The sequence below is a fragment of the Vipera ursinii genome (genome assembly GCF_947247035.1).
Source record: "Vipera ursinii genome assembly, chromosome: 1".
Lineage (NCBI taxonomy): Eukaryota > Metazoa > Chordata > Lepidosauria > Squamata > Viperidae > Vipera > Vipera ursinii.
The window spans coordinates 60702266-60718045 of NC_139512.1; the positions used below are offsets into that span (position 1 = coordinate 60702266).

General features: G+C 41.5%; 1 protein-coding gene across 1 annotated transcript in view; it reads left to right on the forward strand.

The window, feature by feature from the left end:
* STXBP6 (syntaxin binding protein 6) overlaps positions 1–15780 on the forward strand; it is a 78199-nt gene that overhangs the window by 20877 nt on the left and 41542 nt on the right. The window contains exon 2 of the mRNA XM_083373921.1: positions 1724–1906. Coding sequence (XP_083230047.1) covers positions 1753–1906 — 154 coding nt within the window. The 5' untranslated portion in view covers positions 1724–1752. The remainder of the gene's footprint in view (positions 1–1723; positions 1907–15780) is intronic.

Sequence of the window (15780 nt, forward strand, 5' to 3'; positions counted from 1 at the left end):
GTCAGGTTTGGCAGCCAATCTAAAAGTCAGAGTTCTACAAGCACTATTCACAGGAATGCCACACCCCAGAGCAGGAAATCAGACAGTTGCTTCCAATGAAGAAGCTTAGCTCCAGGGCTGCCTTTTAAAGCAGGCCAGCTGATGATGCCAGCTATTTTTAATCAGGAGAGCTACTCCCTTACTTGCCAAGGTGCTTCATTGATATATTCACTGAATACAAGGCTTGGGAGGTCTTATGTCATCATCTTGGTGGAGCAGTGGGCTAATGCCTCCTTAAGTAACACCAGCTGCCTGCCATTAGTGCAGGTTCACATCCCACCAGGCTCAAGGTTGACTCAGCCTTCCATCCTTCCGAGGTAGGTAAAATGAGGACCCAAATTGTTGGGGGCAATAAGCTGACTTTGTAATAATGCCACTTGGGGGGGGGCGAAAGCCCTAATAAGCAGGCATATACATAGAATGAAGGCTATTGCTAAGCACATTGATTTGTGCTTAAATTGTAAGCCACCCTGAGTCTTCGGAGAAGGGCGGGATATAAATGGGATTAAAAAAAAATCTGACTGCTCCAACTATTCTGATGATGCCTGTGTTAAATCAATCTCAAATGATTCCTGACTTAATACCTCCTGAGGTGAACATTCCTTTGGTTTAGCCGGAATAAGGATTTTTTTTTGGAGTTTGTATCCTGGGTCATGACCCTGGGTCCCATCAGGCTCACATGAGAATTTGCCTCCTGAAATATTGGTAAAGACTACAGTAATGCTAGAGGTCCAAGCAGTCCTCCCAACAATTTTACATCCTCCAGGGCAAAAGTATCATTTTCCTTTCAGTTAATCTCTGCTAATGATTGGATCAGAAAAAAATATGATAATGATCAAAAGAGTCTTTAGCTGGATCTGCAGAAAGATCAATCCAAACTATGAAATCATTGTTATGAAAGCTTCTGCAGTAGCTCTTTCTGTTTTTCCACCATGCTCTCTGTTACACATAAGAAGTGCCTCCACTGTCAGTCTTTAAGGCTTTACCTTCAAACATTTTGGAAGGGAGGTTAAGCAACATGGTGTGCTTGGAGCACTACTATACATGCATGGACACGGCTATCAAGATAGGTTTGCATACTTTCTACTCTTCCTTGTAGACGTATTTTGCTCTTCGTGCTTTTAATTAGTATCTTTATCAAATACACAGAGTAGTCTGAAATAAAATTTGATGCTTTTTACCAGTGGATCAGCCTACCGAGATTTCTATGGAATTTGTTCAGTTATGATTGTTCAAAGGTATTGCATCTGAATTCACCTCATGTTTAGATGCTCTGTTTTTTTTATGCCATGTGTGAATATTTAACATTTATCGCCAATATCTGGCCCACTAATTTGCTAATTTCTCATATTGTTGTGTGGAAATCCTTTATTGCTTACATCTTTAACTCTAAATTGTTTATTTTAAAAAAGCCAAAAAGCTCCTCCCCTTCAATTTCAGTCTACAGTTTTATCCTTTCCTACTGAAGATAATAACCAGCCAGAAAAGTAGTCTAAGCTGACTCTGAAGCTCTTTCTGTCGTTTAAATGGCAGATTATTCTAGACTTGAATAAGTTATTTGCTATTTTGGTTGTATGTGCGTACACAAGTATGTACTTTTATTAGAGGGGAGGGGACAGAAAACCAGTTTGTTATATAAATATTTCTTCCAAAATGTAATGCTTGCTGTACAAATTCATTTTAGGAACATCTTCCATCTGTATCTGATTTATAATGAGTGCCAAATCTGCTATCAATAAAGAGATTTTTGCACCGCATGATGAAAGGATGCTGGGTGCAGTCCAAGTAAAAAGGAGAACGAAGAAAAGGATTCCTTTCCTGGCAACTGGGGGTCAGGGTGAATACTTAACCTACATTTGCTTGTCAGGTATGCTAAATCATTTTGAAATCCAGCTATCCTTTCAGTTTGTTTGTAAAAGTTGATTGATGTTGTCTGGGGATAAAAATAATGTAGCATCATGAATTTTAATTAGACAATTAGATGAAAAATCAGAGTATAAACCTTCAGTATTCATATATTTAAATTATAAAGGTAATGTATGGTTAAAGTGCAGTATTGCAAGCAAACTTTGCCCACAGTCTGGAGTTCAATACTTACAGGGCTCAAGGTTGACTCAGCCTTCCATCCATCCGAGGTTGGTAAAATGAGGACTCAGATTGTTGGGGGGCAATATTCTGTCTTTGTAAACCACGCAGAGTGCTGTAAGGCACTGTGGGGTGGTATATAGGGCCAAATGCCATTGCTAATGTGTCAGTGAAAAAATGCACCTGGAGTTTTTGTATTGCGTTAAGAAATTTCTGTATATTTCCTATGGTCTTGAAGTAGAAATTACCATAGGTAAAGGTAAAGGTTCCCCCGCACATGCGTGCTAGTCGTTTCCAACTCTAGGGGCTGGTGCTCATCTCCGTTTCAAAGCCGAAGAGCCAGCACTTGTCCGAGGACGTCTCCGTGGTCATGTGGCCGGCATGACTGGACGCCAAAGGCGCACCGTAGTGGTCCCTATTTTTCTACTTGTATTTTTCACGTGCTTTCGAACTGCTAGGTTGGCAAAAGCTGGAACAAGTAACAGGCGCTCACTCTGTTATGCGGCACTCAGGATTTGACCCGCCAAACTGCCGACCTTCCGATCGACAAGCTCAGCGTTCTAACCCACTGAGCCACCACGTCCCTAGAAATTACCATATATACTTGTAAATCAGCCAAGAATTTTGAGCTGCCAAAAAAAATTAAGTTCATCTTATCTACATGTACACACTATAGACAGTACATATACTGTATTCCTCAGCCTATGTACATAATTGAGCCCAAAATTTCGGTCATAAGTCATGGTGGTTATAAAGCAGGTCATTGTGTGACTGGACAGGCATCTCTTTTGTGGCAGTTAAGCAAATATCATGGCCATTAAGTGGACCCATTGTTTGCTGTGGACATGTTTTGCTGTAAACTGGAAGTAAGCACCAGTTTCTGGCTAAAATGTTGTAAAGCTTGTGTGGTCACCAACTCAGACCACCAAGTAAGATTAGATACTGCATTTAGAATGATTCAGGGTAGCTGATCCCAAATATAAGCATTGATGAAGATTGCTGTTTTGATTGTCTTGTAGGAAAGTTATAAAATACTTCATCAAAAGGAACTGAGTTTGTAGATTGTATACTAGGCAAATGCAAAGACCCCAATGCAATGTGTGTATTATGCTATTGAGAGTTCCAGATTATAAATAGTAAATTTCAAAATTGTATTGTTGATTTTGTTTGTGTGTGCGTTAGTGTGCAACCTTTAGAGCAACCAGACCATTACAATTACGGTATGTTCCAGAGTGTATTTAAATACATAACTACTATGTTGTATTGGTTTTGTTGGCTTGTTGAGCTTTAGTGTGTGTGTGTTGTGCATGGCTTCTACATTGTCTTGCTTCTTGTTGATAACTGGTCTTTTCTAGGTAGAGTTGGAAGTTAAGAAGAGCTGACAATAAATTAAATTATCACTTTTGGAAAAAGCAAAGAAAGAATATTTTTATCCATGTTCAAAAGAGTGCAGGCAGCTTACTCTGTAGTGATTTTTCCATATTTTTCTGTGAAGCTATGAAGTTTATTAAATTGTTCTTATCAAGGATTTTTTCCTGGCTTAAAGATGGAATTTTCTCCTCTGTCCCCTCTGCTATTGTTGAAATATATATGTACAGGAAGTCCTTGACTTACGACCATAGTTGAGCTCAAAATTCATGTTGGGAAATGAAATATTTGTTAAGTGAATTTTGTCCCATTTTTCTTGCCACAGTTGTTAAGTGAATCAATGCAGTTGTTAAATTAGTAACACGCTTGTTAAGTGAATCTGGCTTCCCCATTGACTTTGCTTGTCAGAAGGTCGCAAAAGGGGATCACATGACTCCAGGACACTGCAATAGTCATAAATGTGAGTCAGTTGCCAAGTGTCTGATTTTTGATCATGTGACCATGGGGCTACTGCAACAGTCATAAGTGTGAAAGCGCTCATAAGTCATTTTATTCAGCGCTGTTGTAACTTTGAACGGTCATTAAATAATAATAATAATAATTTTATTTATATACCGCCCTTCTCCCGAAGGACTCAGGGCGGTGAACAGGGCAAATATATAAAAAATACAAAAATACAAAAGTTAAAAAGGAATTAAATATATGCCCACTAAAAACAGTAAATACAAATATTACAAATACAAATATTAAATGAACTGTTGTAAGTCGAGGATTACCTGTATTGCAGTTGTTAAACAAAGCTTGCCAACCTGTAAAAGTATAATGGTAAAAGATACTCTTCTATGTTTTTAGACTAGTAATGTTGAAAACTGTAAAATTTATATCTAAGCATATATTTAGGCAGTTAATAACATTTCATTTTTTTGCTGCTTTGATGAATGTGTACTTCATTCCATTGCATCAGTGGTTAACTTTGCTTGTCAAATTGGTAATTTAAGCCTCATTCCTTTTACCTAATCAATTTATATTTCATCCTTCAAAACTTGGGCTGCTGAAAGTTTTCTTTTGGAGGAGCTTGGCCCCTAAAGCAACCACTGAAAAACCGTGCCTCCCACTCCCAATCCCCTGAGACACCGCAGCAAGATACCATGGTCGATGGTATCGAAAGCCGCTGAGAGGTCTAATAGGACTAGGACAGAGGAATATCCCCTGTCCCGAGCCCTCCAGAGATCATTCACCAGCGCGACCAATGCCGTCTCCGTGCTGTCCCCGGGCCTGAAGCCCGATTGGTACAGGTCTAGATAATCCGCTTCATCCAGAACCAGAGGGAGCTGAAGTGCCACCACGCTCTCAACAACCTTCGCAAGAAAGCGAAGGTTGGAGACTGGATGAAAGTTATTTAAAACAGCTGGGTCCAAGGCAGGCTTCTTGAGGAGAGGTCTCACCACCGCCTCCTTCAAGGCGACGGGGAAACTACCCTCACTCAAAGAGGCAGATATAACCGCCTGGAACCAGCCTCGTGTCCCCTCCCGAGCTGCGTAGACCAGCCAGGAAGGGCACGGGTCCAATAAACAAGTGGTGGAGCTCAGCCTCCCCATAATCCTGTCCACTTCCTCCGGAGTTACAGGATCAAATTCCTCCCAGATGACATTGACAAGACCACCCGTGTCCTGATCGTCAGACTCTGCCCAGTCGGAGTCCAAACCGGTCCGAATCCGAGCGATTTTGTCCAACAGATGTTGACTAAACTCCTTGGCACGCCCCTCCAAGGGTTCCTCACTCACCTCCTGATTAAGGAGGGAGTGGGTCACCCTAAACAGGGCGGCCGGGCGATTATCTGCGGACGCGATAAGGATAGCGAAGTAATTAGACCTCGCCACCCTTATCGCCGCAAGATAAGACCTAATATGGGTTCTTAGTCGCAATCGGTCGGATTCAGATCGGCTGGATCTCCAACCGCTCTCTAGGCCCCGTCTCCAATGCTTCATCTCCCGGAGCTCCGCAGAGAACCATGGAGCCCACTGGGATCTGCGCCGGGTCAGGGGCCGCAAGGGTACAACTCGGTCAAGTGCCTCCGTGGTCGTCCTTTCCCAGGCTTCCACTAAGGCATCTGCCGAGCTGTGAGCAGAGGAGGCAGGTGGGGACCCCAGCGCTGCCTGGAACCTGTCAGGGTCCATTAAGCGCCTGGGGCAGTACCATCTAATTGGCTCCACACACCCACGGCGGGGAGTGGCAAGACGGAAGACCAGCCGCAGGAGATGATGATCGGTCCATGACACGGGCATAACAGTTGGGGAGCCCCCACCAAGATCATCTAACCACCATCCAGATAAGAAAACCAAGTCAAGGGTGTGGCCTCCCACATGAGTCGGTCTATAAATTACTTGCGTCAGGTCCATGGCTGTCATGGAAGCCATGAACTCCCGAGCTAACTCAGATGATCCTCCCAGGGATGGTAGATTGAAGTCACCCAGAACTATAAGTTTGGGGAACTCAATCACCAACCCCGAGAGGATGTTGAGAAGCTCAGGCAGGGCTGCTGCTGCGTGACTAGGCGAAAGGTACACCAGCAGCAAGCCCAACTGCGCCCTAGGACCACATCTCAGGAAGAGAGACTCACACCCGACTATCTGGGAAACGGTGGCCTCCTGCGGGCACAAGGTCTCCCTCATGACAACCGCCACTCCCCCGCCCCGCCCCTGAGCCCGAGGCCGGTGTAGCACCCGGAAACCTGGTGGGCAAAGATCCACCAGAGGAATACCACCCTCTGGGCCCAACCAAGTCTCTGTGATGCAAGCCAGGTCCGCATGTTCACCCTCGACCAGATCCCGGACAAGAGGAGCCTTATTAACAACGGACCTGGTGTTCAAGTACACCAACCGGAGCTCAGGTGGCTGCACATCCTCGCTCCTGGAACCTCGGGGCGGAAGCAGAGGGTCGGAGCGCCTCACCACTTGTGAACAGCGGGGAGGCCCTCCCGGATATCGATACGGCCCTCTATTCGTACACCTGCTGCCATTCCCTAACGTCGTGGGAATAGGTATTCCCACGACCCGCTCCAGAGCTCCGGAGGCAACCGACCCCCGCATATGGTAGTCTTCAGCTATCTAAAGGGCAGTTGTATAGAAATTATTCTTTATTGTCCTGGAGGGCAGGACCAGAATCAGTGGGTTAGAACTACAAGGAGGGTCAGATTAGAAGAGGAACTTCTTGGTTGAATGAATTGTCAGCCAATGGAATTGACTTCTGGACGGAGTGATGGCAAGTTTCCTTTGCTGAGGATCTTCAGACAGAAACTGGATGGTTATTTGTTAGATATACTCTGGTGAATCCTGCACTGATTGGGGAACCTAAGTAACAGTAAGGTCATTTCCAGATCTATGATTCTATGATAGAATCTGTTCTGCTCTGAGAACTTTGGTTCTTGACTTACCGGTATTTCTCTCTCAGCCTATGTTATGATCTTTTTTTAAAATGGCACTTCATTTTTATAAGCTGAATTGTAGACCCACTTGAAGAGAAAAGAATAGAAATACCTTAAATGTAAAAAGAATCCAGAGGTCCCCAACCTTTTGGGCACCAGGGACCGGTTACATGGAGAGAGGTTTTTCTGCAGACTGGAGGGGGTGTAGTTTTGTGTGCTGCCTGCATCCTGCAAATCTCAATGAGCAGATTAGACACACCAATTCAATTCTGGCTAGACATTGCCTGATATGCAATATCCTGGTGTTCTGTTTAGGGCATTAAAAATAATGGCCAGCTCTTGGGCTTAGAAGCCTTGTTGTTGTTGTTGTTAGCTGCGAAGTCGTGTCCGACTCATCGCGACCCCATGGACAACATTCCTCCAGGCCTTCCTGTCTTCTACCATCTTCTGGAGTCCATTTAAGCTCACGCCTACTGCTTCAGTGACTCCATCCAGCCACCTCATTCTCTGTCGTCCCCTTCTTCTATTGCCCTCGATCTTTCCCAGCATTAGGCTCTTCTCCAGTGAGTCCTTCCTTCTCATTAGGTGGCCAAAGTATTTGAGTTTTAGCTTCAGGATCTGGCCTTCTAAAGAGCAGTCAGGGTTGATCTCCTCTAGGACTGACCGGTTAATATTAGGTGTAATTATTTATTTAACAGGGCTGTCTTGCCCATGATCTTGTTGCCGTATTTTATATCAGCTATAGCTTCTAGCTTGTCCCCAATGGTCCAGTTCAGTAGAATTGCTGAATTAGGCTGAATGAGGATTGCTTGCCCTAACCAGTTTTGGTGACCTTCCAATATTTTGTAGTTTTTCTAATGGAAAGTTAACAGTAGTGGGATCAAAGGGAGATTTTATGATCAAGGAGAAAAAAGTATATGGGGAGGGAGAAAAGATACTTTGCCATTTTCTGTCTTGATCATAACTGAATCTGGAAAAAGATTGGACAGAAGCTGGAGATCTGGAATTATGAAATCTTATCACTTCTAAGAAAGAAATTTGGAAAACCAGAGGATATTAAAACTTTACTTTTTGAGTTATATGTTCATATTCTGTAGTTGAGCATTTTGCCTTTTAGATTTTTATAAATTTATTTTGGACATTTTTAGAGTTTAAAAGTGGAAATTCCTGCTCTAAAAACTTCTCTACATGGTAAAAAAAAATCTTTAGTTTTTCTTTTGTCATCCTGAAATAGGGCAATGTTCCACAATTATGTTAGTTATCAGGTCAGTAGAATAGCTCTTTTAACATAAGAACTCAGCTGTTTCTTGCCTATTAATTGGTTTCAGTCATAACATGAGTAATGAAAAACTAGCAGTATTCTATTCATGCTGTGAGCATTATCTAGTCCAATAGAGGTGGACTTGAGAACAGCAGAAAGACTGGCTGCTGCTTGGAGGCATGTCAATCAAAACCTGTAGCACTTGCCAAAATGTTTTATGTCATCACCATCCACTCTCACAGCTGATTAGCAGCAGGATATTCATTCACTGTTTGAGAATGCCTATTCTTAATTTGTCCTTACTGTAAAATGTAATTTTCTACTTCACATTTGTCATGCTTTTTAAAGGAAAGAATATCTCCTACAAAGAGCAGGATCATGTAACCAATGTTTTTTTGGGGGGACACTCTAGGGAAGTGAAAGTTGGACTTTGAAAAGGAAGGACAGATAGAAAATTCATGAAAATATCAATACAGTGATTAAGAAAAACAGATGGTTCCTAAAACAAAGAGTCCAGAGTTCTCAGTCAAGGCACAAAGGACCAAGGTCAAATTATAATTTTTGGACATATTTTGCAAAGATCTAGCTCTTTGGAGAAGTCTACCATGCTGAGAAAACTGGAAAAAGAGGGCAGGAAGGTAGATGGACTTGATTACAACAGCCATGAGTGTACCTGAAAGACCTGAAGGGCTAGGTTTGGGATAAATCATCCTGGAGAAAATTTGGTATGTGGCTACTAAGAATCAGCACTGATTTGATTGCACATAATCAATCTCAGTGGGTTAGGACAGTGAGCTTGTTGATCAGAAGGTCAGTAGTTTGGCGGGTCGAATCCCGAGTGCCGCATAACAGAATGAGCGCCTGTTACTCATCCCAGCTTCTGCCAACCTAGCAGTTCGAAAGCACGTAAAAATGCAAGTAGAAAAATAGGGACCACTACGGTGGGAAGGTAATAGCGTTCCATGCGCCTTTAGCATCTAGTCATGCTGGCCACATGACCATGGAGACATCCTCGGACAAGCGCTGGCTCTTTGGCTTTGAAACAGAGATGAGCACCGGCCCCTAGAGTTGGAAACGACTAGCACGCATGTGCGAGGGAACCTTTAGCTTTACCTTTAATCAATCTAAAGAAGATGAAATTCAAGTTTCAAGTTTTGAGAGAATGCTGGGTTAGTCATCTTCAAGTCCAACTGTTTTTATAAGCTAGTTCAGGTAAGTATGAAGCATACCTATAAATTATTCTTGTCAAGAAACTTGGCCACATCCCTTGACTTGGAACAAAGCTACATTCTGTCCACTACACCTGAAACAGTTATGCTTTTCAAGCCAGTACAGAGGCTATTTTATTTGTAAGCCCTGTATAAATTGGACTTTATATAATTATTTCTTTTCTGCAACGGTTTGTTCCAGTTAACTGATATTCAACAACTAGGATGGATCCCAATTTGGATCCTAGAAATAGCATATATGGTTCTGACTTTATAAGAGTAGTGGAGAATATCTGTAGCTCAGGTGTAGGGTGAGGGTGAAGATTTATTCTCTTGAGTTTGTGGGTTGGTTTCTGAACATTTCATTACCAGGCTAAGTTAACATCTTCAGCGGAGTTTAAGGGACATCAGTGTTCTGCTGTTTATAAGGGCTTCAAGTGTGGGTGTGAGTCATCAGTGACAGCCTTGTGATGGGGAGGTTACATCAAGTCAGAGTCATTGGGAGGTGACTTGCTGGTGGTGGGAGGGGGCTTGCATGGATCGGTTGAGGGTCGGTGTATTCTGAGGGATTTGTAAACTGGTTGTAAGACAGTGTGTGTGTCTGTTGATGGAATTGGTTGTGGAGTGCTAGGCTTCGATAAACTCAGGAGCATGGCAGGTGGTAGCATAGCCGATGGTTTTAGTGCTGTTTGAATCGAACTAGTGTTTGGTGTCGATGGGGGTAGAGATTAAGGATTTGGGATTAACTGGTTTGGCCAGTTAGTCCAGTAGAATTGGTTGCAATTATAGTTGCTTTTGTAGATTACATTGTTTTTTTCGTTGCTTGTTTGTTTATTGGGTAACCTTGTTTTTAATATCACACTCAGCTCGATTGTGGTGGCCTTTTCATCACAATGTTTCATCAGAGTTCAATTTGAAAAACCTTCCCAGGATTGTTTAAAAATCCATTTCTCCTGAAGGCTTGCATTCACTTTTACTACCATCTTTTTAATAAAGGGGAACAATAACAGTGCTCTTCCAGTCTTCAAGCATAATCTTCATATACATGTTTAACAAGCTGCACAGCCATTACCTTAGCATGTTTTAGCGATCTCAATTAATCACTTGAAATTATTGCCTTATAAATTTTCAACACTCTTGACAGCATTCATGAAAGTTTTTTCTATCGTTTTTTTTGCACGCTAATATTGTTTCATTTCAGTTTCACCCCAGATATTTCATTACTTTTATTTTTAATTCTATTAATTCTGCTGGACTTTTTAAGCCCTTCTCATGACTCCAAAATAATTATATGTTTTCATCAAAATTGTTCTGTTTTTCTCAGCCACTTTTCATATTTTTTATTTTGTTTGGTTCATTGGATTGACATAATTTGCAACTAGCTTTTTCTCTATCTTTAAAAATAATGTTTATATCAGTCATATCTCTGTTTAATTCATGCAGGGCTCAGTCTTTCACTCTAGTTCTTTTCAGTTCCTTGCATTTCTTTCATGTTCATTTTGTTCTACTGTACTGTATCTCCTCATAAGTTTTCTGTTTTCTGTTCAAATACCAATCACTAGTCTCATTCATTCTTGGAACTCCAAAAGGCCACATCACTTCTTCTATACAGGTAGTTTTTGTTTAGCAACTGCCTTGTTTAATGACCGTTCACAGTTATGAAGGTGATGAAAGAATAACATTGCAGCCAGTCCTCACACTTGTAACCTTTGCAGGTCTGTAAAGCAAAACAAAGCTGAAATAATATTGTAAAATAGTGATTTTCACTTGGTAAATATTTTGCTTAATGACTGAGTTGCCTGTCACAATTGTGATTGCTAAAAGAGGATTATCTGTACTATAAATAAATTCCCATCTATCTACATTGGTTCTTTCCTTCCTTCCTTCCTTCCTTCCTTCCTTCCTTCCTTCCTTCCTTCCTCCCTCCCTCCCTCCCTCCCTCCCTCCCTCCCTTCCTTCCTTCCTTCCTTCCTTCCTTCCTTCCTTCCTTCCTGTTTTCCCTCACACTCAGGCCTGGTTCTTCCATTGTCACTATTCACAACATGTAACTATAACCAGCCTGTGGATTCCTATTTTTACCTATGCCAAGAACAACCTAAGTGACATAGATTAATAATTTCTGACATATAGTTTAGTTATTCATAATTAAATCTACAGATTTAGTTCATGTATGTCTTCCACAATTACACTCCTGCATATCAGACCATTTCCATTCAGTTTTATTATATCCTTCTGTTTTATTTTAGCTTCACAGTCACAAAATATGTTTTTTCTTTCTTTCTTTCATTTCATTTGTTTATTCATGATCTCTTCTGTTTACGTTTTATATAGTTCAAGTTTTAGATGTAAAGAATCTGTACCTAGTACTTAGCTTGTCCCAAAGATGCTTTTTCAAAACAACTGGACTTTCTTGTTTTTCCTTTGAAGACATTTTGTTTCTTCAGCTCTGACTGGATGGTGGGGAATGGAAGGATTTATCCATGAAGGAAGCTTCTTGGATGAGAAGCAAGCCATCTTCAAAGGAAAAACTAGAAAGTCCAGTTGTCTCGTGAAAAAGCATCTTTGAGACAAGTGTGATCTGGATAACTGAGTATCTCCATAGGCATCTAGAACTTAGCTTATTCAGCCTCTGTCCTGACATTACAGTATTAATCTTTCTATGGGAAGGCATGAAACACAATCCATAAAGTAAAAAAAACACCTTAGATTTATTTAAAAGCTGCTGTAAAGCCAATTCTAGTTACCTGAGATGATAACTTTTCTCAAATCTTCTCTTTTATAGACAAAATTAAGAATAGTTTGGTCTAATTTCTCCAATAGTTTTTATACCAGTATTTCTATCAATTATCTCATTTTCTGTAATTTATGTCTTTACCAATTCTTCTGAGATTGTCTTTACTCTGAATTATAATATTAGTATTAACATTATACATACTTTGTAATTGTGGTTTAAGGATGATTAGAATTTTAAGAAGTCAGTACCTGACTCAATTGTATTAGGCTATCCTGCCTTTAACATTCTGCTTTGTTTTGTTTTGTTTTGTTTTGTTTTGTTTTGTTTTGTTTTTTAAGTTAATAACAATGGTGGTGGGTCTGCAGTTACAAAGGGGACTGGATGAAGTAGATTATTTTTATCCCATCCAATTGGGATTCACACCTGAACATGTGATAGAAACTTCATTGATCACTTTTCTGGATGATCTGTTGTGGTAGTTGGTCCTGTTAAGTCTCTTCAGTTCTATCAACAGTAGTATCCTTTTTTATCACCTCTGAGGATTAAGTTTCCTGTTTGCAGTGTTTCTGCTCCTTCTTAAGCAAGCAGTTCCATTCAGTGTTGATGGGATTATAGACATTAAGACTTTGAGCATTTCACTATGAGGTGCTTCAGGGCTGCTCTTTAACACCTATATGAAGCCGCTAGGAGAGATGCCTTCAAATTGGGCTGAAATAGCATCAGTATGTTGATAATACCCGTTTATATATCACCATCCCAAGCCAAACAGAAGATCTACGGAAAGTCTTAATACAGGACATGAAAGAATAGATGATGGGAATGAGACGCCTACCTTATACCAACAAGTTGGAATTGTTAATGCAAATGTCTTCAGGTATAAAGTTACATCGAAAGCTCTTGCAATTCCCTTAAAAAGCAGGTTTGTAGTATAGAGGTTTTGTTAGATTCATGGCTCCTGACACGTTTGTTTATAATTCAAGGTCAATATGTAAAGTAGTAATATGTATGTCACTGACCAAAGGCATTTGTGGAAGTCACATGTTTTCATTAGAAACATCTAGTGACTGAACATGCCTACCATCTTGGTCTTTCTTTCATAAGAGTTCTGTGATTTGCTTAATCTCCTCTGTTTACTTTATCCTACTTTCATCACCTTGACAAGCAAATTTTTCCCCTAAATCTATCATCTGCATCCATGTATGTGAGTGATATGAGTAAATGAGCTTAGTGATCAAAATCTTAAGGATATATGTATTTTTATTTGTCCCAGGATTGGTTTCTTTTATGGTCCATGTTACTCATCCTATGTCAGTTGTGCAGCCATATAAATGTGTTTAATAAATAGGAAATCCTTTTCAGTACAAAGGTGACATTTATTGTTGTTTGTTGCATAATGAATGTTTACTTTCTTTTTTTTATTGAAGAGTTTTACAGTACATTTTATTTATAAAAAAAACAAAACAAAACCCCTCCCAACCCCCTCCCCTCTTCCCAACCCTCCCCAACACCTCCCTCCCTCCCCCTCCCCCCTCCACCACTTCCCAGAGCTAAATACAAGGTATAAAAGTAGAAACAATCAATCTACCATATGCAAACAACAACTGTATGTTTACTTTCATACAGTTGGCAAGCTGGTTCTTGAATCACTAAATTGGAGCCTTCAGTTTCTTCCTTTAGCATTCCTGATCTTAATCAGCTTAATCATCTTTTATCAGCTTTTCTTTTATATCCTTCAAGTACTGTATTTACCATGCTTTTCTCAGTTAACAAATTGGTTTTCTATTGTTTCTTTTCGGTAGGTAACTTTTGTTGTTTTCAAAAGCTTCCCTTAATTGACTTCTTCAATAAGGGTTCTTCACTTTTCTTAATATATTTCATACAAGCCTTTTTATTTTGCTTTAACGAAGAAGCAGGCGAGACAGCAAAGTTAAGGAATTCAACTTTATTTACGAACCAGGCAAACAACAGGAGAACATGACATCTATTTATACTGGCAGCTGTCAACAGGTTAGCCAATCAGGGCTGAGCCGGGTTCCCGCGCCGTTCGTTTCACCCAATTGGAGCCGGCTGGTTTTGACAGCTCGGAGCTGTCAGCGGTAGCGCGTGCAGAACTGTCAGTCGGTTGGCGCTTGCGTAGTTCTGTCCGGCAGCTTTTGACAGCTGTCAAAAGCTGCCGCGGCTTTTACCTCAGCCCTGTTAAACTCTATTAACATTTATATATATAACAATAATATGTGAATACACAACACCCCTTACCCCTCCCTCTGATTGAGTTGATGTTTCCCCAACTGTTCCTTTTTTGGGTTTCCCCATTCGAAGTCTTTTAAGTAGGCGGGGGGTCTTTTTATTCTTTCGGAGCGCCGGGGGGTTGTCTCAGCTGGTTGTTCCCTTTCCCCAGGCGTATCGAGGTTTGGCTCAGGGGGCATGGGGCATGGCTCCGTCGTTTCAGCGTCGTTTGGGACGGGGTGTTGGAGTGTTACATTATGATCGGGGGGGGTTTGTGAAAGTGTTTGCGGCGGGGCTTCTGCCTGCATTTCGTTGTTCCCCCTTTCTCCTATATTTTGAGGGCTGCGACGCCGAAGTTGGTCGATGTGTCTGCGGATGTGGGAATCGTGTCCAGTGTCTATGATGTATGATAGGGGACCAGTTTGTTCAATGACAACCCCCTGTGTCCATTTGTTGCCCGCTCCGTAGTTCCTTGCCCAGACAGCTTGCCCTGTGCTGAGAGTCCTGTGCTGGAGTGGCAGTTCTGGGTCTGGAGGGGATCTGTCAGGATGTAGACGGTCCAGTCTGGTAGTTAGTCTTTTGCCCCAGCGAAGCTCTGCTGGAGACTTTCCTGTGGTTGAGCATGGGGTGGGGTGTTGCGATAAAAGGAATTGGGCAAGTCTGCGGTGCCAGTTGCCGGAGATAATTTTGCGCAGTGCCTCTTTTGTTGATTTCAACATCACCTCTGCCAAGCCATTCGTGGATGGGTGAAACGGAGCCGTGGTGGTGTGCCTAATAGAGTTCGCCGTTGTGAAACTCTGGAATTCGTAGGAAGTAAATTGGGGGCCGTTATCGGAGACTATTACATCCGGAAGCCCATGTGTTGCGAACAACCCCCTTAAAACTTGTATTGTGGCCGCTGAAGTCGTGCTAGTCACTGGTGCCACCTCCAACCATCTCGAATAGCTATCTACGACTATTAAGAATGTTTGTCCTTGGAATGGACCTGCATAGTCTATGTGGATACGAGACCAGGGCGTTTTTGTAGTTTCCCATCTGTGTATGGGAGCCTGGGGCTGGGCTGCTCTGACAAGTTGGCAGGAATAGCAGCCGGCTACATGCGTTTCGATTTGTTTGTCTAATCCTGGCCACCAGACATAGCTTCTGGCTAGAGCAGGGGTGTCCAAACTTTTTTCAAAGAGGGCCAGATTGGATGAAGTGAACATGCTGGAGGGCCGAACATTTTTCCGAACATTCTTTGAACAATTACAATTAAATGCAAATGAATTATTTTATGCCAAGTTAATTGCAAATGGCATACTTTTCATTTTATAACATAAAATCAACTGACAGCTGAGTTTTCACAATGTATTTTAAATAAATTTAAAAAAAAACTTACTGTGTGAGCTGTTACCAGAGAGTCTGACCTTGTCAAACTTACTTTGACAAGGTCAGA